Source organism: Nannospalax galili, unplaced genomic scaffold (genome assembly GCF_000622305.1).
Source record: "Nannospalax galili isolate Female #2095 unplaced genomic scaffold, S.galili_v1.0 scaffold89, whole genome shotgun sequence".
Taxonomy (NCBI): domain Eukaryota; kingdom Metazoa; phylum Chordata; class Mammalia; order Rodentia; family Spalacidae; genus Nannospalax; species Nannospalax galili.
Window position 1 is genome coordinate 197,988 of NW_008359211.1, and position 23,711 is coordinate 221,698.

At 50.0% G+C, this 23,711-nt stretch overlaps 2 protein-coding genes across 17 annotated transcripts in view; one reads left to right on the forward strand and one right to left on the reverse strand.

The window, feature by feature from the left end:
• LOC103725603 (RNA-binding protein 14) overlaps window positions 1-23,711 on the forward strand; it is a 225,448-nt gene that overhangs the window by 78,024 nt on the left and 123,713 nt on the right. The window lies entirely within an intron of this gene.
• Window positions 1-23,711, reverse strand: part of Sptbn2 (spectrin beta, non-erythrocytic 2) — a 44,830-nt gene that overhangs the window by 19,374 nt on the left and 1,745 nt on the right. The window contains exons 2-14 of one of the 2 annotated variants that reach the window (XM_008822856.3): window positions 17,385-17,563; window positions 11,923-12,074; window positions 11,335-11,508; window positions 10,429-10,520; window positions 10,201-10,281; window positions 9,538-9,653; window positions 7,703-7,815; window positions 7,383-7,570; window positions 4,513-4,630; window positions 3,637-3,795; window positions 3,036-3,338; window positions 1,973-2,126; window positions 891-1,761 (exon numbers count right to left, since the gene is read on the reverse strand). In XM_008822856.3, coding sequence (XP_008821078.1) covers window positions 891-1,761; window positions 1,973-2,126; window positions 3,036-3,338; window positions 3,637-3,795; window positions 4,513-4,630; window positions 7,383-7,570; window positions 7,703-7,815; window positions 9,538-9,653; window positions 10,201-10,281; window positions 10,429-10,520; window positions 11,335-11,508; window positions 11,923-12,074; window positions 17,385-17,541 — 2,678 coding nt within the window. In that variant the 5' untranslated portion in view covers window positions 17,542-17,563. Of the gene's footprint in view, window positions 1-890; window positions 1,762-1,972; window positions 2,127-3,035; window positions 3,339-3,636; window positions 3,796-4,512; window positions 4,631-7,382; window positions 7,571-7,702; window positions 7,816-9,537; window positions 9,654-10,200; window positions 10,282-10,428; window positions 10,521-11,334; window positions 11,509-11,922; window positions 12,075-14,645; window positions 15,508-17,384; window positions 17,564-23,711 lie in introns of those variants that run through there. The other variant, XM_029558535.1, reaches the window with a different exon arrangement.

Below are 23,711 nucleotides of genomic sequence, written 5' to 3' on the forward strand. Positions count from 1 at the left end.
GGTGACAAGCCAAAAATGAGAGAAAATTAGGGGGGGGGGTTTGTTTCCCATTATTGTTTATTTAAAAAACCAAAAAAAAAAAAAAAGAAAATTGGGCAGCAGACTGGATTTGGTACAAGGGTTATAGTGTGTCAAGCTTATCCTATAACAGCGTATCTTGAAAACTATAAAAAAATACATTTGTTAAGATGCCAGGAAATTAGATTATAGACTAATAGTAGGTGACATCAAGGAATTACTGGTCTTGTTCTGTGTACAATGGTATTGAAGTTCTATGAGAAAAATGTTTTTCTAAATGACTTTAAGGTTTATTATTCTACAAATAAACCTATTGATGAGTTTAAACAGTGTCTCTGAATAAAACATTGTTAACTTCTCAGGTATTTTAAAAATTTGTTGTTTCACAAAGCCCAGGCTTTCCTGGAACTTGCTACATAGCTCAGACTGGCTCTCAAACTTGTGGAGGCACAGGCATGCTCCACCGTACCCAGCTTCCAATCCTCAGCTATTTTAACCCCATACATAATTTATAAGTAATATTATAGGGGCTGTACAGATGGCTTAGCAATTAAGAGCATGTATTGCTTTTCCAGAGGATCTGAGTTTGGTTCCCAGCATCTGTCGGGCAACTCACAACTGCCTGTAACTCCAGTTCCAGGGGATCCAACACCACACATGTGGCATACATACAGACAGACAAAAACATACACATAAATAAAAACAAATCCTTTTAAAAAAGTAATATTGTTGGGTACAGTGGGGCACACCTTTAATATCAGTACTCAGGAGGCAGAGGTGCATGGGTTCGAGGCCAGCCTGGTCTACATGGTGAGTTTGAGGCCAGCCAAGGCTACATAGTGATGGATCTCAGAGAAAGCTGCAGGCCCTACCTTTGCTGCACCACCTCCAGGTCCTCCAGGCGCTCAGGCAGGGCCAGCCCATTGAGCCACTGCTCCTTCTCCTCCACCCAGAGTCCACAGGCCCCAGCCTCGCTTAACATGGTGTAGAGTGCCAGGGCTGCCTCCAGGGCTCGCGCACGCTCGCCTGCCCGGGCCTGCAGCTCCTCGTAGTGCCGCTCCAGAGTGGGAACCCTGCCCTGCACCTCCGGCGTGTGGCTCAGTGCAGGAGGCAGGGCTGCAGCCTGCTCCTTCAAGGCATCCAGGGTAGGTCGGTGACCTCGGATCTCCTCCTCGAGGGCCCGGTGCTGCCTGGCCAGGGCCTGCGTGGAGAACTCATCATGCCCTACCTCAGGGCTGGACACCAGGCGCAGTGCATCCACCAACCAGGCCTCCATGTCGTTTGCATCTGCTTGGAACTGGTAGAGGCTGGCAGCTTGTGCTAGCCGCTGGGCTCGCTCCTCAGCCAGGGCCTCCAGCCGCTCCCACTGGGCCTGGAGCTCTGCTGCACGGGCTGAGGCCTGGCTGGCTCCAGGGTGGCCCTCAGCAACCAACTGCTGGCCTTGTTCCAGAGTGAGCTTCAGGGGTCCTAGCCGACCACTCATCTCACCCCGCAGGGCTGTGTGCTTGTTGAGCAGGCGGAGGACACCGGTCAGGTCCCGGCCTGTCTCAGCTGAGGCCAGGAGGTGCTGCTGCTCCCGCACCCAGGCCTCAGCCTCGCCCACCTCCCACAGGAACCTCCAGAGGCGCCGGGACTCTTCCAGACGGGCCCTCCTAGTCGCTGCCAACTCACACAGGGCTTCATAGCTCTGCTCTAGGGTGGCCACCCGCTCTGACACCAGCTGTGGGTCACACGGTCTGTACTCTGAAAAAAACCAAGACACGTCCAGAGCTCTATCTGTTCCCAACCAACCTCAGTTGTGAATCCCCTCAGCCCACCCTGGTAGGCTTCCCTCCTGGATCTAGCTGTTACCTGTCATCTACCTATCAGCGATCCTGTTCCCAAGTTTTCCCAGGTGATAGAGCCTGTTCCCTTTCCTAGTCCCTCTATTTCCAGCCCCCCTCCCCCTTTTCACCTTTCTCTGGGTCGCAGAAACGCAAGGCAGAGGCGCTGATGGCCCGCACTCTCTCAGCTTGCACGGCGATGTCTGCCTCCACCAGCTCGTGCAGCTGCAGCAGATCCTCCACACCAGCCAGGTGTTTGCCCAGGTCCTGAGACTGCAGTCGGCCCTGCCAGGCACATGCAGCATGCCAACGCCCGTCTGAGAGTTGCCCAACATGCTACCAGCATGCCAGCCTTACTGCACCTTCCACCCTCTCTGGATAACTCCATGTTAGTTACATACCTGCTCACTCACACACACAGGGACACCCCAGTTCTGTCTTCACACCCGGCTCCTTATCTTCAGTCACTCTCCATGCAACAGCTTTCTTACTAATTCCAGTCCTGAAATCTTTACTGTGACTCTTCTTCTCAGCTCTCGAACCTTCTATTGTCACTGTTCCACCCCAGTGTCCTTCTCGGTCTCTTCCAGAGCGACCAACCCTTAAGCCCACCTCCCACCCAGAAGATGGCAATAGCCCCTAACTGGTCTCTCTGCTCCCATTCTTGCTCCCCACATAGCAGCCCAAAGGACTTTCTAAATATATAAGGTAGAATCACATCTCTTGCTTTCTTGAAACTCTGTAAAACACTAAATGCTCTGTGTTGAATAAAATCCAAACTCCTTCACTAGGCCTGTGTAGCTTTTAAGTGAGATGGCCATCCCCCTCCAACCCCTTTGAGTCTGGCCTTCCTCTGCAATCACACGTGCCCCACCTGCACAGCTCAGGGTCTTCGCTTTGCTATCCTTCTGACCAGAACCTACTCAGATCTCACTGGGCTGGCTCCTTGCCTCGGAGCAAATGGTCTCCTCTCAGAAAGACCTTCCCAACCACCTGCTCCAGTGTCCCCTGGCTTTAGGACCACTTGCTGTGGTATCTATGGTTTTTAATCGGTCTCCTCCCTCTAGGTTGGGAGCCCCACACAGACTGTCTGCTCTGCTCATCCATCAACATTAGGAGGGGCTGGCTTTGCATGAGAGATGGGCTGAATAGTGCATCTGCACTCCCAGGACTCCTGCCATGAACGTCTGCTACCTTCATCTCTGCCATCCAGTCCATGAGGTAGAGCAGGTCCTGAAACACCTTCTGCAGGTCCAGGTTGAGAAGAAGCCGCTCTCGGCGGGCAGCCACCATCTCCCGCAGGAAGTCCCAGAGCCGAGCCACGTTGTGCTGCCGCGCAGCGATGCGCTTGATGTCATGGTAGTGCTCGGCTGCCAGTTCTGCGGCCACAGCATCCACCGCCTGTACCCGGCCACTGTAGGCCACGATGTCTGTCTCAATAGCTTCATGCTTCCGCACTGCAGCCTCGACTGCTGCCAGCTCCAGCCCAAAGTTGTCCTATGGTGGAGGCAGGGAAGGGAAGCTCGGGGACAGCACCTCTGCGTGCTCTCCTTAAGCCCCAGAGTATGCTGGCTGCCGGATGTCAGCTTCATGTAGCGGCTCTCTGTCCCCTCCATCCCACTCTGTCCTTTCTCTTGGAAGTCTTGGGTGCCCAGATCCTGGGTTTTCTGGTCTTTCTACTTACATGACAGAGACCATGTTTCCTCATCTCCCCACCCTGCAGCGTCCCTCCCCTGCTACTGTCTCTCTTGCACTTTTCTCCACTAGCTGGATATCCCTGGAGCCTGGGTCCTACCTGGGACACTAGTCGTTGGTTCTCGCTGAGCCAGGTTTCCCGCATGGCGGCCTTTCGGTCGAAACGGGCAGCCAGTTGCTCCAGCTTCTCCTGGCGTATCAGCTCCGTGCGCAGGGCCAGCTCACGCTCGTGCTCAGCTTTCTCCAGCCGCTCCCAGGCCTGTGTGGTAGGGCCCAGGTAGAGTGGGTCAGCAGGGCCGGGCCCAGGAAAGTCCCTCAGAAGCTGGGTCTGGTGGATCCGGTGAGTGGAAGTATGAGGAAAAGGGGAGGTGCCAGGGAAGCTGTGAGGCCACATAACTGCTTTCCAGAAGCAGTCTGAGGTCATTTGTTTACAGTGGCAGGACTGTGGATGAACCTCAGTCTACTTTCATTAATCTTATAATCCTGGTTATGAGAACACGAAATAGAAGGTGAGATGGTGAGATGGGGACAGGCTGAACATACTATTTTTTATTTATTTTATGTGTATGCATGTATTGCCTGCATGTAGGTAAGTGTACCCGTATCATGCAGTGCCCACGGAGGACAGAAGAGGTTGTCAGATCCCCTGGAACTGGAGTTATGGACAGTTGTTAGCTGCCATGTGGGTGCTGGGATTCAAACCTGGGTCTTCTGCAAGAACAGTCAGTGTTCTTAACCTCTGAGCCATCTCTCCAGCCCCGAGAGTTAGTTTCTTAACGGGCCCTGACTGGAGGGCTCACAGGCACAAAGGACACCAGAATCACATTTGGGGGTGTGGGCAGTGGGGGTGAGCATCTACTTAGGGTAGTAGGGCTTGGAGGAGATCTAGAAAGACCCAGGTCATGGACATATGAAAGGTGTCCAGGCCAAGGACTGTGGAGATGGCCACCTCCAGATGTCAAGGGAGGCCCCGGACCTTGTTGATGTCGGAGATGAGCCGGCCCTCACGGGGTGTGTAGACCTTCTGGTTGTTGGCCCGCAGCTTGCTCTGGATGGTGAAGAGCAGCACCTCCAAGTTCCCTTTCTCCGTGAACCTGAAGCAGAAGCCAAGTCGGGATTAGAGGCAAAGCTGTGAGGGGCCCAAGGTTGAGTCTACAGCACAGAGTGTCCCATGTTGCATTTCTCATAACCACAACACATGATTTTTTGTGTGAAAGTCAAAACACATTGACAAAGCAAAAGAACACTCTTTTCCTCTTGTTTTGGAAAACGGTCTTGTTATGTAGTCCAGGCTAGCCTTGTACTCATGAGTCTTCTGCCTCTCCCTTTGGAGTGCCGAGATGCTAGGAGTGTGTCTCTCTGCTTGGGTCAAGAACTTCATTTTCTTTCTTTATTGCAATACTGGGAATGGGAACCAGGGCCTCACTCATGCTAAACAAATGCTCTACCACAGAAATGTATCTCCAGCTCTTTTTTCAAAAAAGCTCTATTTTGGGCCAGATGTGGTGGTGCACACCTTTAATCCCAGCAGAGGCAGGTGGATCTCTGAATTCCAGGCCAGCTGGGGCTACATAGAGACCTTGTCTCAAAAAGACAAAAACAAACAAACTAAAACTTTCTATTTTGATACAGAGTCCCACTAAGTTGCCCAGGCTGGCCTTGAACTCACTCTACACTTCAGACAGACCTTAAACTTGTGATCTTCCTGTCTCAGCTTCCAGAAGAGCTCAGATTATAAACCTGCAACTGCAGGCCCAACAAGAATATCATTTTTTTTTTTTTTTTTTTTGGTCTTTTTGAGACAGGGTCTCCCTGTAGCCCCAGCTGTCCTGGAACTTACTATGTGGACCAGGCTGACCTCGAACTCACAAAGATTCGCCTGCCTCTGCCTCCCGAGTGCTGGGATTAAAGGTGTGCACCACCACGCCTGGCAAGAATATCATTTTAAAGCAACCAAAAGCCCCACAGAAACGATGACAGCTGTTGCCCTTTTGCATGGATGTGCTGATTTCTGTCTCACATAAATGGGGATCCCATATAACTGCAGTTCAATGATCAAGAACTCAACTGTTGCGACCCAGGCAATGCTCAGCTCTTCTCAGCACTAGAACACACACAGATTACATCGCCTCATCGTTTGCATTCCCTCATTATCCCCATTTTCCAGATGAGAAAACTAAAATGCAGAAATGCTATGTGAGGTGTCCAAAACACACCACTGCTCAGTGGCAGAGCTGGGATTTGAACTGGGGCACTTTAAACCTGGATGCTTATCACTTGTTCTCTGTGGCCTATCAAGAACTCTTGCAGCCTATCTCTTCAAACTGTGACTATCTTTTCATGTCACAAACATGTTTCTTTGATGCTATTTTTGGTGGCTACCTCATGACTTATTATTCCTTTTTTTAAATTTTAAGTTTTTATTTTTTAAATATTTTATTCATTATTTTTATTTTATGTGTATGAGTGTAATGCCTGCATGGGTGTAAGTGCACCCGTGTTGTGCAATGCCTGCAAAGGTCAGAAGAGAGTGTCAGATTCCCTGGAGCTGGAGTTTTAAATGGTTGTTAGCTGCCAATTGGATGCTGGAAAATGAACACAGGTCCTCTGCAAGAGCAGCCAGTGCTCTTAACTGCTGAGCCATCTCTAGTCCCAGTAGTCCTTTTTTAAGAAAAGGTTTATTTTTATTTATGTGTATGAATGTTTTGCCTGCATGTACGTAAGTGCACCTGTATTATGCAATGCCTGCAGAGGCCAGAAGAAGGTATTAGTTCCTCTGGCACTGGAGTTACAGATGGTTGTGATCTGCCATCTGGGTGCTGGGAACTGAACCTAGGTCCTCTGCAAGAGCAGCAAATGTTCCTAACTGTTGAGCTATCTCTCTAGTCCTGACTTATTTTCTTTTACAAAAGTCATGTTGGGAAGCATTCTTGAGAATACATCTCTTGTTGAATGCCCAGAAAAGTATTTTCATGCAAAGGGCACACTCTGAATCATCCCATGGCTGTATAGGAATAGTTTTCTGGATGAATATTAGTTTTGGAGCTAACACATATTAACTCTAAAAGAGCTGGATTGATCTCTCTCTCTCTCCCTCTCTCTCTCTCACACACACACTTCAGTCTGTGCTATATAGAACTGTTAATAGTTCATTGCTAAAAGTAGTAAGAACTTGGCAATGCTATTAGCCACACTATATTACCAGCTGCTAACCTGCCTGCTGGTCCAGTCCTGCCTGTTCTATACCCTCTGGGACTGCAGTGCTGTAAGACCCTCACCAGTAATTTTTTTTTTTTTTTTTGAGACAGGGTCTTACTCTTACCCAGGATGGAACTCACTATGTAGCCTGGGCTGGCCTCAAACTCATGATATCCTCCTGCCTCAGAATCTCAAGTCTTGGGGTTTACAGGTATGAGCCACCACACTTGACTTGCAACTAGAAATTTTATCAGATGAATTATACCAACTTGACACGCCATGGTAGTCATTCTTCCACGGTGTAGTTTTTAAAAATGGCTAGTCAGGCCGGGCGTGGTGGCGCACACCTTTAATCCCAGCAGATCTCTGAGTTCAAGGCCAGCCTGGTCTACATAGCGAGTTCCAGGCCAGCTGAGGCTACAGGAAGACCCTGTCTCAGAAAGACAAAAAAAAGGCTAGTCATAAGAAAATGTATCTCGGAGCAACTGTGCTGTTTGGATGCTTTCGGCACTTTGACTTGAGGGAAATGGGCCCTGGCTGGCTGCATTTCTGTACTGCCAAATGTCCCTCCCAAAAGGTTACCCTCATTTAGGCTTTCTTCCTCATGGGAAGGCATGCTCTGGTAGGGTGTGACCTGGGGACACCTACTTGGGTGGCTTCTCTACGGTGCGGTAGGAGTTGAAGGACTGCAGCTGGTTCTGGACCCCACTCAGGGAGTTGGCCAACTGCCGGTCATTGAGGGTCACAATTGTTTGCTCAATCCACTGCAGCAGTTCAGAGGCCAGGGATTCATACTTCTCCACCAGGTGCTCTGCTTCCATGGCGTGGTCCAGGACCTGTGGGACAGGAGACAGGGATGTGGGTGTCTGCCCAGGGCTATGGCTCCACCCTGCTCGCCATATTAGGGGAATAAGACCTAGGCCAGGCCTCCTCTGGCGCTTTTGCCTACTGTCTCATGGTGGGGGTACCTTGCCAATTCTTTTGCCTTCCACAGCCAGGGCCTTCATCTTCGAGAAGTAGTGGTAGTAGGTGGCCACATAAGTAATGATCGATTTCTCATCTGGTTGATCCACATTCACATCTGAGAAAAAGGACCACTCAGGTCAGACAGACATCAGAAACTTGCTTTCCAGAAAGGACTCATAGAAGCTGGAAATATGTTTTAAGAAATCAATGGATTCAGGGATAGTGGGACAAAAGCTTGGAGCTAAGCCTCATGAAGCTGGGTGTGATGGTCACTGCTGTTTTCAATCAGGGTCCCAAAGCTTAGCCATGGGCGCACCCAAGGAGGTAAGTATCCTTCAAGTCCAAACACCTTCCACCAAGGCTGATGACGACTTGAAACCCTGGGCTATCTGCATTAGGCCAGATATCACCCCCTCCCAAAGGCAGGACTGGGACCCCTCAAAGCTTTTAAAACACCCAGGCAAGGAGATGCTCCTGCAGTCACCTTATAAAGTCACAAGAAAGTTTGCTTTACTCCTGTGTTACTCAAGCCATCCTCAAATGTTCTCCAAGGAACTTTGTACTAAGCCTACTTTTAAGTAGCCAAGACATTCTGAGTGGCAGCTTAATGCCATGCCTGCCATTCTCAACCAAGAGGGCACCACAGTGAGTCTACAAGAGGGATGAAAAGTGGAGGGAAAGTGACTGAGCTCCACATGGTTAAGAAGGATCGCTTCTGACAGAGGCACGTGGCCCTGCTCTCCGCCCTTTTCCGGCTGCACCCAGACTGCTCTGCTCTGCAGAAGCAGCTGAGGAAACAGGCTCTGGAGCCAGGTTGAACCTGAATATGACCTTGAGCCAATCACTTGACCTTTATAGGCCCCATCTCTTCCATAAACCCAGGATAATAATGGTACTGATTTCAAATGGGTGTTGTGAGGATAATTAGAGGATGTCAAGAGCCCAGGGGCCGTTACTGATCTTAGTACCATGGAAGCCAGTCAACAGGGACAGCTGACCATTGGCTAGTGCTTGGTGAAACCAAGGCTGTGTAGCTTAATTTAGAACCCTAGAATTTTAGAATACAGGAGGCCCTCAGACCATGTGGCCCAGTCCTCTCATTTTATTTGCTTTAAAAAAAGTATTTAATTTTGTGGTGCCCGGAATTGGACCCAGAGCCTTATGCACACGAGGCAACGCCACCTCTGAGTTTCATTCCCAGCCCTATACTTCTCACTTTAGAGATGAGGAAACTAAGCCAGGCTAAGTGCCTGGCTCTAAGTCATACAGGTGGGCTGGGCTGGGACGGAACCCAGAACCTAGGGCTCTTTCTGAGGCAGGGCTCCCTTTTTTTCTACAATTTTGTTTGTTTTGAGGCCTCATGGAGCCAAGGCTGGCCTCAAACTTGCTATGTAGCCAAGGCTGGCTTTAAACTCTTAATCCTCTATTTCCTGAGTGTTAGAGCATAACCTACCATTACCAGGCACTTTTTTTTTTTTTGAGATATAACTTTCTTACCATAAAATTCATCCTTTTAAAGTATATAGTTCAGCAATGTGGGGTACATATGGCGCAAAGTTGTGCTTTAAACTCTAAACCCTCTTTTTCCTGAGTTTGAGAGCAAACCCTCCCATTACCAGGCCTTTTTTTTTTTTTGAGATATAACTTTCTTACCATAAAATTCATCCTTTTAAAGTATATAGTTCAGCAATGTGGGGTACATTCACAAGGCTGTACCATTATCATTATACCTAATTCCAGAACATTTATTTGCAGCCCTCCACTTCTGCTGGTCCTCCCTGGAAACCACCAGTTTGCCTTCTGTCTGCTCTACCCATTTTGCAGAGCTCTGGCCCACCTTCAGGATCCAGCAGCTTGGTCAGGCCCAGCTCCTTTTCAGCCAGATTGAAAACATTCTGTAGGTTGTAGTGTGCATTGCACTTCTTCAAGGATTCGAAATCCAGGAGGTCTGGCCTGCGGGTAGCGGAGGAGACAAGAACACAGGATGTCATCTCCTAAAGAAAAAGATAAATCCATCCCTATCTTTATCCCCAAGTTTCCAATGGATGTTGTCCAGAAGGAACACCCCAATTCTACCCCCCTGCTTCCTATCACAAGTTCTCTGTGAAGTATGGCACCCGCACATCCTGGCTCCTCTCCCCACACTTTCTCTTTTCTTCTTTTTATGTTTTCAGTCTTTTCAGACAGGATCTCCCTGTATCCCCATGACCTGGAACTCACAGTTGAGACAGGGCTGGCTTAGATCTTACAGAGACTCACCTGCTTAAAGGCGTGGGCCCCCTTCCCTGGCTCTTTTCTTTCTGTTTTGAGATAAGGTCTTGCTATGTAGCCTTGGCTGGTCTGGAATTCACTATGTAAATCAGGCTGGCCTTGAACTTGAACTTGCTATCCTTTTGCTCCTGCTTCCCAAATACTGGTATTTCCTTTCATTCTTTCTCTTGTCCTATGTTGTGTGCCCCGGGATCTTTAACCCATACACTCACTAACCCCATCTTCTCACCGGTGTTTGTGCACGATGGCATTAAAGGCCAGCCCATCTCTCCAACTGGTGGTGAAGTTGTGCACATTGACATTGGGATACCTACAAACAGAGACCAGAAAAACACAGTGAGTGGCACAGAGCCCTGGTCCATGATGCAGGGACAGTGACCAGGTAGTGGAGCTCAAAGCCTATCCTTCCAGCCTTGGTATGGCCAGCCCCCATGGCCAGCTTCCCAAGCCTGCGCACCCTGCAGTCTTCATCTGGCACCACAGCAGCAGGGCGTCCTTGGCTGACTTTTTCTCCTTGTTGTCTTCTGTCTCCACGCTGATGTCTTGGATCTGTGAAGGAAGCAAACAGGGCCTTCACTACCTAGATGTGCCATGGCATTATCATGAGATACTCAGAGAAAAATCGGAAATGGTTCTTTAGAGTACTGTTATAGGGGTAAAGGGACAGGGGCCTAGGGTCCTTTCAACCGGGGCTAGTGACACATATTGTCAGGTCTTTTGAGGGATGTAGAGTAGGAATGGAGTATAAATGCCTGTGGGTAAAGGGTGTGGGTTCTTCCCGGTGGGGGATGGGGGGAGATGAGTGAACACTTCCAAAAGCTGGATTCCAAAGGTGGGACTGAAGGAGCTCTGCTTAGGGTTGAAAGGGGGAGAGCCCAACTGGGGAAGGACAGGCACATTGGGAGCACAAAGAGGACAGAGGCCAGACCACTCCTGTAGTGAAATTGGTTTATAAAACTTCCAGCCTGGGCCACACTTTTAATCCAAGCACTTGGGAGGCAGAGGCAGTTGCATCTCTGTGAGTTTCAGGCCAGCCTGGGCTACACAGAGAGTTCCAGGCCAGCTGGGACTACAGGGGGACCCTCTCTCAAAAAGATCAAATAAACAAATAACAAAAAAACAAAAACCCTTCCAGCCCCTCATACACCAGGCTGGGTCCTAATACATATGACCAGCATTGGGGAACTTGCCACAGAAGTGACTTTTCCCCTGACCAGGAATATGGATACTGTTGCAAAGGCAAACTGCTCTAGAAGGCTCTAGATGCTCCATTTTCATTTATCTTGTCATGGACCAGCAGCAACAGTGTGGGGCATAGAACTGGTCAGGCCAGCTCACACCTAGGATAACACTTCGAGGGTACCTGGAATCGAAGGATGATGGTCCACACCAGCCCAAGGGTCAGGCGGTGGTTTCCGTCCACAATGTCATGGGAGCCCATGTTCTCCAAGTGCACTTTCTGCTCCTTCAGGAACTGCAGTGCTTTGTCCACGTTCTCCAGGCAGTGAATCCGCATGCGGCCCTTTGTGGGCTTTGGCTGGTGGGGTACAGAGGGGACTGAGGCATGGCACAGTAGCTCTCCTCCCCTCCCAGCCTTCTGGGTGACTTGCTACACACCTTCCCATGATCTCCTTTAGGAATACAGAGACAGCCCCAGGGCCAGGCCAGAGGCTATGGAGCCCAAGCAAGGTTACAGATAAGGCTTGGGCAGATTAAGATTCCCAAGGGAATTAACTGCACCCAGAGTGGGTAAAAGAAGAAATGTTTTCAATGGGGCCACTGTTTCTGTCTCTGCAAAGCACGGGTCTTATGAAATCCATGCAGCAAAGCCTCTTGGAATGAGACCATCCTCTGGGCAGAGGGACCACCAAGTTCTACTTGGCCCCCCTCCTGTGGCTTGTCCTGTTGGGTGTCTCTGAGGCTCTTTCCTCCCTCCACGACCCCAGCTCACCAGTGTCTCTCCTGAAAGCACCTCCAGGAGCCTCAGGAGGTTGCGCCCGTCCCGCAGGTCGCTGTACAGGTCTCCCACCCGGCATGTCACCCGGGCCAGGTGTGAGTTCACCCACTTGGTGAAGGTTTTCTTCTGCACGGCTTCTCGCTCATCTGCAGTAGTAACAAGAGGTCATTTCTATCCTCTAAGGACAGTATGCCTGCTTCTAAACACCAATTGGTAGGGTGGAGGATAGGGGTGCCTGAGGGAGTAGAAGAGACAGCTGGAGACAGGCGGGGTAGGAGAAGGCCTGGAGAAGAATCAGTAACCTATAAAGCTAGAAAATGAAGATTGGAATGAGTTCATGAACAAAGTAAAGAATAAAAAAAGGCAACTGCTGAGGCAGGCAGATCCCGGTGAGTTCAAGGCCAGCCTGGTCCTCACAGTGAGTTCCAGGATGGCTGGGGCTACAGGGAGACAGTCTCAAAAAGAATGAAAAAAAAAAAAAAAGCTTCAAGAAGAAAGGATGAAACTGTCTAGGAAGGGGCTGGAATTAGGTTCCATGATGTAAGACTGGGCAGCTTACTCCAGTCATCAGAGCCTCAGTTTCTCTATCTGTAAGGTGGGTATATTACTTTCTACTTCAATGGGTCACTATGGTGATTAAATGAGACACTGAGTATGACATATCCAGCAGGTGCCTGGTGTGATGGCTCCCAGCTGTGATAAAGGCAGTGTCGCCTTTTTCTTTCATCTGTGGACAAAGGAGAAGGTGTGGCCTGTAAATATGGTGGTTGCTTTCCCAGGTGGTCAGCAAATGGACTTGCCAGTAGAACAGCCTCTCAGCCAGCTCACTGTCCTGGGGTTGTGTACAGAAGAGGTGGGCCACTCTATCCTGGGGTGTGGTTGCTCAGTTGTCTATAGAGGATCCAGTCCCAGGACACCAACATCCCAAGATTAAGAAACAAAAATGTTGGGCTGGAGAGATGGCTCAGAGTTAAGAGTACGGGCTGCTCTTGCAGAGGACCTGGGTTCAATTCCCAGCACCCACATGGTGGCTACCAATTGTCTGTAACTCTAGTTCCAGGGGATCTGATGCCCTCTTCTGATCTCCTTGAGCACTGCATGACTTACATGCAAGCAAGACACCCATACATGTTAAATAAAAATAAAAATAAATTATTTTTTAATAAAAGAAATAAGCCAGGCGTGGTAGCACACACCTGTAGTCTCAGCACTTGGGAGGCAGAGACAGGCAGATCTCTGTGAGTTCAAGGCCTGCCTGGTCTACATAGTGAGTTCCAGGCCAGCTGGGGCTGCAATGGGACCGTCTCAAAAAGACCAGAAAAATAAATAAAATAAAAATGTGGCAGTTCAAGGGAGGGGTATAGGCAGAGTTGAGTGCCATCTTCTGAGAGGGTGGGCAAGGCCCTGCTGCGTGGTTCCCAGGGGGAGCTCTTGACAAGAGATGCTGTCAGTTTGCACAGGGAAATGAAAATTAAAAACTTTGTAACTGGCTGGGTGTGGTGGTACAGGCCTTGGTACAGGCAGGAGGAGCTCTGTGAGTTCAAGGCCAGCGTGGTCTGCATAGTGAGTTCCAGGTCAGTTGGGGCTACAGGGAGACCCAGATTCAAAAAAGCCAAAACAACAATAACAACAACAAAACAAAACAAAAAAACCTTTGTAATTGCAAAAAGGCGTAAACTGTATTGTAAACTACTTTGGAGGCCAAGATTCCTGCCAGTTGTTCTCAAGAAAGCTCCATGTGAGGAGCCGGCCCAAGTGGTCAGGCTGTAAAGAATCACATTCGTCTCCATCAGCACAGCACCTCAGAGATGTGAAAGACTCATCCCTTAACCTCACATTCCTGTGTACCCCACCCATAAAACAGCCACACACCCATCTCTACTCCTGCTGTTCTCATCGCTAACCACCTCACCTGTGTCAAACCTGGGCTCCTCTTGACTACATGGGATGTGCCCCACCATTTTTGGCACCTGGAGTGACTTGGTCCCTTTTAGGGTCTCTAGGCCCTGTGTGAGTTGGAGACAGCTTAAGTCATCTGGACACCACTGGGAGACCTCCCTGATGCCAGGCATGCTGGTGTGAGGCACACAGGCAGACTGAAAGTGGGGAGTAGTAGCCAGAAAGACCCAAAAGCATCAAAGGGTAACATCACAGGGCACTCACAACATCCCCAAACACACCACACCATGAAATGTACTTTTTATGCCAAGAGGATCACTCCTGTTCAGACATCTTCCAGACCTGTGTGTGCAAACCCTCTCCCCAGTCTCTATACACAGTTGTTTCCTTCACACCCATTCAGAAGCCCAAGAAAGCACAAACAAGTTCTGGGTCCTAGGCCTCTGACCCACTCCCTTTCCCTCCTTCCCTAATAGGGCTGGCATGGCCAAACCCTGAGGGTGAGCTGCCCAGGAGAGCCTGTTGCTGCCTCCCTAGGTGCTGGCGTTAACCCACAGGCTCCCTCCATCCTCATCACCTTTGTACCCAGCAGAGAACCTCAAGGTCATACCTCTCATATGACCCTCACAGAGTCTTGTTCAGTGAGATTCCACCCACATCCCTGGAGTCTCTGGCCACCTGCAATGATTCTCTCTAAGCTCTATCACCCTGTCTCCCAACACAAACATTTAAGTCACATTCAGCCTGGGCCCTGCTAGCTCCTCCTGCCCCAGGTCCCTTCTGGCACAACAGGCTCCTCTTCGCTCAGGGGCACTCACCTTGGAGTTGTTTGAAGCGTCCTTCCAGCACACTGGCATACTGAGCAGGGTTGATGAAGGCAGCTGGTGAGAGCAGGCCCCCAGGGTTCTGAGACCCTTCCACAGCCTCATAGTAAGACTCACCAGCCCCATTCAGGCCATTTCCGTGCACCCTGCCCACTCCGTTCCCACTCATGGTGCCTGCTGCCTCCTACACAGCCCACAGCCCAGAGTCCATGCTCCCCTGCCAGGGCAAGGTGGCAAGTGCCTGTCCCTGGAGCCTTTTTGCTGGGGGTCCAGGAAAAGTCTTCAGTACCTGCTTGGGTGGAGTAGTTTCAAGGATGCTAGGAGTTTCAAGGAGTGGGAAAAAAGTTATGGGATGCCTGAGCTCCAGAGACAGCAAGAAGGGCACACCTGGTTGAGAGGAGAGGCGACGCAGCTCCAGACAAACAGGTTGGACAGTTGCGGGGGAGGGGCGGGCAGTCAGGAGGTGGAGCCGGTTGGGGCAGGGGCAGGCGCAGGGGCGGACCAGCACCAGGAGAGCTGCCACTAATTGCCTAAGACTAGGGAAGATCTGCCAGAGGGGGCCCCAAAGCAAACTTCTGCTTCCAGAAGGTCTGCTGCTAGCAGACCTCTCTGGGTGTCTCTGGGTGGTCTCTCTCCAGGATGCCTGGGCTTTGATCTTAGCTGTGGGAGTAGAGAAAGAAACTTGGAAGCAAGGAGATCCTGGAAGAGAAGCCAGGTGTGCTGGTGTTTGCTTTTGTGGCCTGGATGGAGAGTTAAGTATTGCACTTCCTGAGAAGCACAGTACAAGGCAAAGCCTCTTCAAGGGAACTCAGCCTAGTGGGAGAGTTAAACACACAATCTGTGTGTGTGTGTGTGTGTGTGTGTGTGTGTGTGTGTGTGAGGGAGTGGGGGGAGAGAATCCTGCTTGGCACAGGTCTTGTGTGCAAAATTTATGATAATATTGGAAAGTATGTGCCAAATGCTCAAACATGGTAGCAGTACTGCGGGGTGGCACATGGCATGTTCACAGACATGGTAAGAGTTCTGGGTAGTACCTGTCATGTGAATTAGACCTGGCAATATCACTAGTAGCATATAGCATGCACACATAGACATGACCACATGGGTTGGTGTGAGTCCTATGCAGACATGGTGACAATTGGCATTGGAGAATCCTGCTTGGCACAGGTCTTGTGTGCAAAATTTATGATAATATTGGAAAGTATGTGCCAAATGCTCAAACATGGTAGCAGTACTGCGGGGTGGCACATGGCATGTTCACAGACATGGTAAGAGTTCTGGGTAGTACCTGTCATGTGAATTAGACCTGGCAATATCACTAGTAGCATATAGCATGCACACATAGACATGACCACATGGGTTGGTGTGAGTCCTATGCAGACATGGTGACAATTGGCATTGTAGACACGGTGAAAGTCCTGGGTGGCATGTGCTGTGTACACAGACATCAATGATAGTACTAGCGGTCACATGAGTCTAAAACCAGGGGACCAGGGAAACTTCCCCTAAGGAGGTAACATTCTTTACACCCCATGTCTTCTGTCTTCTCTGAACTGCTGAATCACTGATATGAATATTTCACCAGCCAGTCTATAGACCCACCCAAAAAGACCCCAGGAACCTCCAGAAACAAGCTGTGGCTACCATCGGGGATGGTCAGGCTGCTGCTTGGCTAAGAATTTTCTGGGGAATTTTCTTAAAAATTCTGAGTTCTGGACCATATGTGTCCAAAGGTTCTAAAATTCACTGCGTTGGGGTGAGGAGGAGGCTTAGGAATCTGCATTTGTAAAAATCACCTAGGCTTCCAAATCTCTTCTGCTAGGAGCTGCCCCATTTAAGACAACAATCTTTTAAGTGGAAGTAATGATCTCTCACACTGGGCTAGGCTGGGCTGGGCCATGAGCAGGTCAGTGAGGAGGGTGGGATGGACACCAAGGGCAAACTGGGTGGGTGGCCTTAGGGTGTGTGTGTGTGTGTGTGTGTGGGTGACTCAGTCCTGTCACTGGTGGTGTCGGATGGCAGCCACACTCTTGTTGCCATGACAACTCCTCCTCCGGAACAGAACGCTGGGAGGCCCAGTCAGACGGGTTTGGGTGCCCAGAGCAGAGAAGGGGAGAGCCCTGGCTGCAGGGGAGGGCAGGGGCTGAGGTGGGTGGAGAGCAAACCCAGAGAGAATGGGAGGGTGGTTGTGGACCAGTACTCAGCATCCGGCAGAGGCGGAGAGAACCTGCTTCAGGGAACAGGTAGATAAAATAATAAGAGTAACAGGAGGCAGGTGGAGGGTACAGGGAAAATAGGCCAGAGGGAGAACAGGTGTGGGAAATGACAGTCGAAATCTGGGAAGGCTTGTTGGGAGGGGAAGGCAAGAGGGAGGCGGGTGGAGACAGAAGTGACAGCTAAAACAGCAAAGCAATGAAGGGCCATGAGATGTGACTCAGGTCTGAGGCCAGGAAGGGGGGCTGATCTATCCATCTAGGTGCTTCTGGGGTTAATGTGGCTGACATCTCTAGGCTAGAGGAGAGGGAAGATGGGAAATGTAGAGCTCATGATATTTGTCCTTGAGTTGGATTTGGGGACCAGGGTGGCTTGACAAATGTTCCGGGTCAGCAGCTTCAATACAGCAGCTTAGAAAGTGACGTCTTCCTATAAAAAGTAAAGGACTCTCCCTGCCAAGCTCACAAGCCTGCCTCTACCAGCACGCTCAGCACCTCCTCAACCCTCCCCTGACCTTACCTGCCAGGGCCTTAATTCTGGACCTCTCAAAGAGGCGGGCTGAACTGCTGTCATTGTCCCAATCTGAGTCAGGCAGGTCCCAGCGGTTGTTGATGTCACTATACTGGCCCTGGATCTCCAAGCTGTCGAAGTCTGTGGGTGACAGAGTGCTGCTCATGGTGGTGGGTGGCTTCCTGCTCCTGCAAGAAGGTATGGCTGGTGAGGGGAGCCTTGTGGATGATAAGCCTGCCACTCATCAAGTCCTTCTATAGGCCTGCCCCAGTGCCACTCCTCTGTCCTGTGGCCAGAGGTTATGGCTGGGCAGTTTTCTTTTGTCATTGGAAACCTGCCTGAGGAAGTGGACAGACAGGAAGCAGGAGACCAGCAACATGACAGGGGCACATGAGGTGGGTAGGAAGGCAGCAGTGGTACCTGGGAGCAGACGGTGGAAAGGAAAGGCTTCAAGGGCCACAAGCCAGACATGGTGCTGAAAGTGGTGATGGGTTTCAGGATGATGCAGGCAGCAAATATGGGTCCCCTTCGGCAGCAACAAGTAGACACTGGAGTTCTTTCATTCTCTAGTTCTTTTTTTTTTGAGACAAGGTCTCCCTGTATCCCCAGCTGGCCTGGAACTTGCTATGCAGACCAGGCTGGCCTCAAACTCACAGAACTCCACTTGCCTCTGCCTCCCAAGTGCTGGGATTAAAGGTATGTGCCACCAGGCTGGCTAGCTTAGTTCTATTTTTTTTTAAGGATTTATTTATGTGCATATGTGTGTGTGCCTATGTAAGTTTACATGTGCCATGTGTATGCAGGACCCCTCAGAGACCAGAGAGGGCATCAGATCCCCTCGAACTGGAGTTCCAGGCACTTGGTGAGCTGCCATGTGGGTGCTGGGAACACAACCAGGGTCCTCTGCAAGAGTAGCCAGCGCTTTTAACCCGTGAGTCATTTCTCTTTCTCCAGCCCCCTCCAGTTCTACTTTTGTTCTGAGTAGGTAACTGGAGATTAAAAGACCCAGATTCTTGAGCTAAGATAAATTTACCACAGACAAATACCTAAAAGGAGTCACACACTGAGAGGAAAGCATGGACCATGTGTCTGGGAGTTTAAGAGAGGGTACAGTATGGTTCTTACCCTTTTGTTTGCTACAGATAATGCTTAGTAGGTACTCTGTAATTGCCAGTTGTGATGTGCTCCTGTCATTCACAGGCATCACCACATCACAACCCCCTAAGGGGCAGGGGCCAAGGCCATCCCTAGTTCATACCTGAAGAAGCCAGGCTGCTGCGGAAGTTAAGCCACTTGTTCAAGGTCATGCAACTAGAAGGAGCAGTACTAGGATTTGAAACCAGATTCTTTCTGACTCTTAATCATCCCCTCAGGGATAGGGAACACTGGTGTCTTCCCTGACCATCCAGGGGCCCATTAGTGTACCCTGAGGGATCAGTACTTATCCCAGCATTTTAGGGCCCAGGCTACAGATATTTGGACCATGTAATTTGCCAGGACTATTTATTTATGACTTTAACTTATGAAAACACACTCTGTCCTCAAAACTAACATGAACTTCAGATTAGCTGCTGGGGATTGAAAAAAAAAAAAAAAAAAAAACCAAAAAACCTCTGTACAGTCCAAAGTTCTCATGTAACACAATGTCAGTAGCCACTCAAGGGAATGTGGGGTAGAGGGTTGTAACTTAACAGAATCCAAAATCCTATTTTTTTTTTTTTTTTTTCATTTTCCTAGTTATCTCTTCAACCCAAGACATTTTAATTTCAAGCATTGGTTCCTAGGTCAGGGCTGTGGCCTTGGTAGTGTCTGGTCTGGAAAGGAAGTAAGTAAGGCCTCTCATGTGGTTTGGGGAAGGCTGGGTGGTGAGAGTCTAGGTGGGAAGGATGGTGAGTTCCCGTGGGCACACAAAAGCAGACTGTCTTCCTATCCTTAGTTGGTTCTGTGAAACTAAACTTGACCTTCTTTAGAGGGCAGGTGTGTCGGCCCCTCCCCTTTTCATGAACACTAAGCTTTCCCTGGGAGTAGCACGCAGGAGTTGTGTTCTGGTGTCCTTTCTGTTGCTATGATGAAACACTGACCAAAGGCGATATAGAGGAGGAAAGGATTTCTTTGGCTTATGCTTTGCGTTCACAGTCCCTCACCAAGGGAACTCAGGGCAGGAAGTTGAGCAAGAACTCAAAGCAGAAACTATGGAGAAAGGCCGCCTGCTGAGCTCGCTTTGGGGCACATTGTTTAGCTAGTTTCATACAGCCCAGGACCACCTGTCCAGGGAATGGGGTTGCCCATAGTGGGCTGGGTGCTCCTACATCAATTAATAATCAAGACAGCCTCCTCCACACCCCTGATGAATTGGCTCTAGGCAATTCCTCAATGGAGGCTCTCAGATGACTCTAGGCAGTGTCCAGCTGACAATTAAAGTTAACTATGATGATGTGTGAAGGAGCAAAGGTCTCCAGTTTCTGGATTTGGGTCTTCTATTTCCTGCAGAAGGGCAGGCAGTTTAACCTGGGAAGCCTAGGATTCCTTTCCCATTATTTTCCCCAACAGTCTCTGGATTTGCTCTGTAAATATTTATATAAAAATAAATTGTAGGACAGAGTTGAATCGCCCTGGGCAAAGAGCACTATAAGCCAGGCATGACCTGAACTAGTCACCCAACACTCTCAGTTTTTGGACAGGAAAGTAGAACCTCACTCAGAGTATTGCCCTCTGCCCTATTTTGTGTTTGAGATTAAGGTCTCCTAACCAGCAGTCACTATCAGTTTGGCCTAAGGAAGGGTTCCTAGCACTTAAAAAGTCTCTCTACAGATCCCCCAGCATAAGCAGACATTATAACACCCATTGTCCCTCCCTCCCCGCCTCAGTTTGAACTTTTTTTTTTTTTTTTTTTTTTGGTTTTTTTTTGAAACAGTGTCTCCCTGTAGCTCCACCCGGCCTGAACTGGCTATATAGACCAGGCTGGCCTTGAACTCACAGAGATCCACCTGCCTCTGCCTCCTGAGTGTTGGGATTAAAGGCCTGAACCACCATACCCAGCTTGTTTTTTTCCTTTTACAGGGGGGAAAATACTACAGCTAGGCCCCAGGGGTGTTTTTTTTGGTGAATACCAGTTTCAAAATAACTGACTTCCTTTAGGTGGGTTTAGCTGTGGACCCTGCTGTGCCATTTTGTAGCCTATGCAAGGGCCTTACACATTTATGTTACCTGCCTGGTTCCTGTGGGTTCTAAGGTTTCCCAGACCCACCTTATATCTTGGTACTTTACAGAGTGGTCATGTAAGGAAGCCAACTATCTGATGTTATGTCCAAGCAAATGTGTCCCTAAGACTACCATAAGTCACATGGAGCCCAAATATGCACTGCTGGGCTTCTATCTGATGAGGCCACTTGGTCCTCCCAAGGACCTATCAGAGTCCAGGCATGAGTTCCAGACCTTCCAAGGAGGTTCAGCTGATAAGGCCATTCTGTGTACTCTTAGAATTTTCAGGAGAAAGCCTGGAGCTGGGATCTAACTAAACAAAAACCCAAGCACTGAAATGCCCTTTTCTCTTGGGACTTAACATGCTTTGAGACCTGAGTTCCCAGGGATGCTGTGATCTAGATAAGGCCCTGGTGTCCTTAGGCCACAGATCCCCTAGGGTCAGCATGCAGTGACTCTATAGGGTTTACTCCCATAGATTATGAGGGCAGTGCTCTTTGGCACTGTTCAGCACTGTGGCTCTGAGGCCCTATTTCTATGCCTTGACAGTTTTGGTTTCTAGGCATTCCATCTCTGCAGCACACATCCCCCCTGCATGCCCCCCTCCCTGCCTTTTGGACAATATGTTCTCTATCTGTGTTCCAATAGCCGCCATCTCCAGATTTCTGCAGTTTTCCGTTTGATGGTCCCTACCCAGAACATCCTTTGCCTATGACCTGGGTCTCCTAGTTCACACTCCCAGCAAACCCTCAGCCACATGACTCTGTGTCTCCCTACCCTGGAAAATCCGCAACTTTATTCTCCTAGAAAGATTCCTGAACTCTGGCAAAAAGGGAGGTGCCACAGTTAATCCAGATTACAGTATTGCAGTCCCTTATTCTTAGCCACTGACCTCAGCCAGATCCAAGAAGCTTATGTTGTTAGTATTAGCATAGCATTACCTTCCATCAGCTTCGGGCTGGGCGTCCCGCTGGAACCTATGTCCACCCAAGTGCTGCTGGATAGACTCTGCTTAGGCACACATTGGACTTGCAGGGCAGCTGGACCCTTTCACTTTCCTCTGCTGGCACTGGTTTGCTACAACTAGAAACCCTCTTCCCTGGGCTGCCTTGTCCTCTATAGACTTCTTCCTCTCACCACATCCTGCTCCTGATTCTTTACCTCCCTTAGAGGTGATCATCCTGGCTCTGTGCTCCAAGTGCAGCTATCACCAAGATCATCACATCGTGTTACTGCTCTGCTTGCTCTGCTTTTAACTCTTTGAGAACTGGGGTAATGGCTTTTTAATTTATTTACTTTATTCCTTTCTGGGCCCAGTAAAATAGATACTCAATAAAGAAACATCGGATGAATTTGCCATTATTCTTAATGTCTTTCTAAGGGACCAAGAAAATGGTCAAGGAAAGAATGGAGACTGGAAGGGAAAAGACCTGCTTCTCAGCTGGAGGACTTGCAGGGCTAAGCAGTAGCATCAGGACCAGGAATTCTCAAACATGCATCACATGACCAGGAGTGCAGGGCTACAGAAACATCACTGCCCGGCTTCCCATCCTGTTCTAGTTTGGCAGATCTGGCACAGGGCCTGGAATTTTGCATTTTTAACTCCTTCCCAGGTGGCACAAATCTGCTCATCAAGGGAGCACAGTGGAAGCCCAGCAAGCAGCTGATTTGTTAACTAAGCTCTGAGGACTGAGAAGGCGCAAAGTTTCCGGGGTGAGTGAGACTGGGGGTGGCTTCTAAGTGTGCAGGCCCTAGCCCTCGCCAAACTACATACATCTTCCTCTCAGGAGCCCCAGGCCACTACAGAGGTTCAAATAAAGTCGGATCCAGAGCCTATCAAACTGAGCCGATGCTCTGACAGCAAATCCCGGATGTGAGGAAGGGTAGGGCTGAACAGCCTTGGAATGTCAGGGTTGAATAAATGACCAGAGGGAGAAGAGAAAGGGACTCTTATTTGACTCAAAGTACAAACCGGTGAATTGGCAGGCTCTCAGACTATGCTGAGACATTTAGGAGCTGGGCTGAAGAGGGGGACTGAATTTTTAATTTCCTCCTTTAGAATCCTCTACTTAGGTTGGGTATTGGGGATGCACACCTGTAATTCCAGCACTCAAGAAATTAAGGCAGGAGGATCTCCTTGGAAAAAAAAAAAATTCTCCCACCCAGGCCAGAATTATTCAGACTTCTTTGCACTCCCTTACCACCCTCTTCCCTAATCCGGAGCTTACATCAGTTTCTCTACCAGACCTTAGCTTTTCCTCCACCCTTGATCCCTGGCTCTCTCAACATGCCAAGAGGCTGCCCTACACCCAGGATCCGATACACACACGCATTTCACTCTGCTCTTCACCTTCAAGGCAAACCACTTTGTGGATCCTGACTATGCATACAATTCCAGGCTCTCAGAAATGTAACTGTGACTGGGGAAGACGGCCTGAAACAACCCACGGAGACAACAGGTAAAGACAGGGGCAAGCCTGCACCTCAAACAAGCATGCAGTGTCATGGGGCTCACTGGATGCAGTCCGTTGGAGACAGAGTGGATGGTGAATAGGGATGGTGGTGCTGGAGTGGGAACACCCCGGCCAGGCGGCCTTGCTGGGTAGTTGTGTGACAGCCGTGCCAATGTCCTGGCCCCAGGAACATCTTACACAACGCTTCCCCACTGCCTGTCTGCTAGTCATCCCGCCGACTGTGTCCCCCATCTCTCACACAATGCTAGAGACCCTAAAGGACAGCAAGCACGCAGCTAGCTGCCTCCAGGAGAAGCCCACGCGTGCTCCTAGCGCGCTGCCAACCAGCTGCGGATCTGCAGGAAGCCGGGTGTTTGCAGACGCCGGGCAGAGCCCAGCATGTCCCCAGCCCCAGGGCCGGCGCCGGCCAGTCCGCGGCGGGAGCCTGCGCTGTCAGACACGCTCCAGTCGGCGACCCCATCTATCAACGCGTCTGCAGCCCCAACTCTTGCAGACTCTTCTCTGCGCTCCAGAGAGAGACCGCGAGCCCCGACCCCCGCTGCTGCCCCTGGACTCGGGCCGGCGGGCACCGGACTCTGCAGCCCGAGGGTCCTGACCGGGTGCTCCCTCCCCCGCTTCCCCCGCCCGCCCCGGCCCCCACCGCCTGCACGCGGCGGCACAA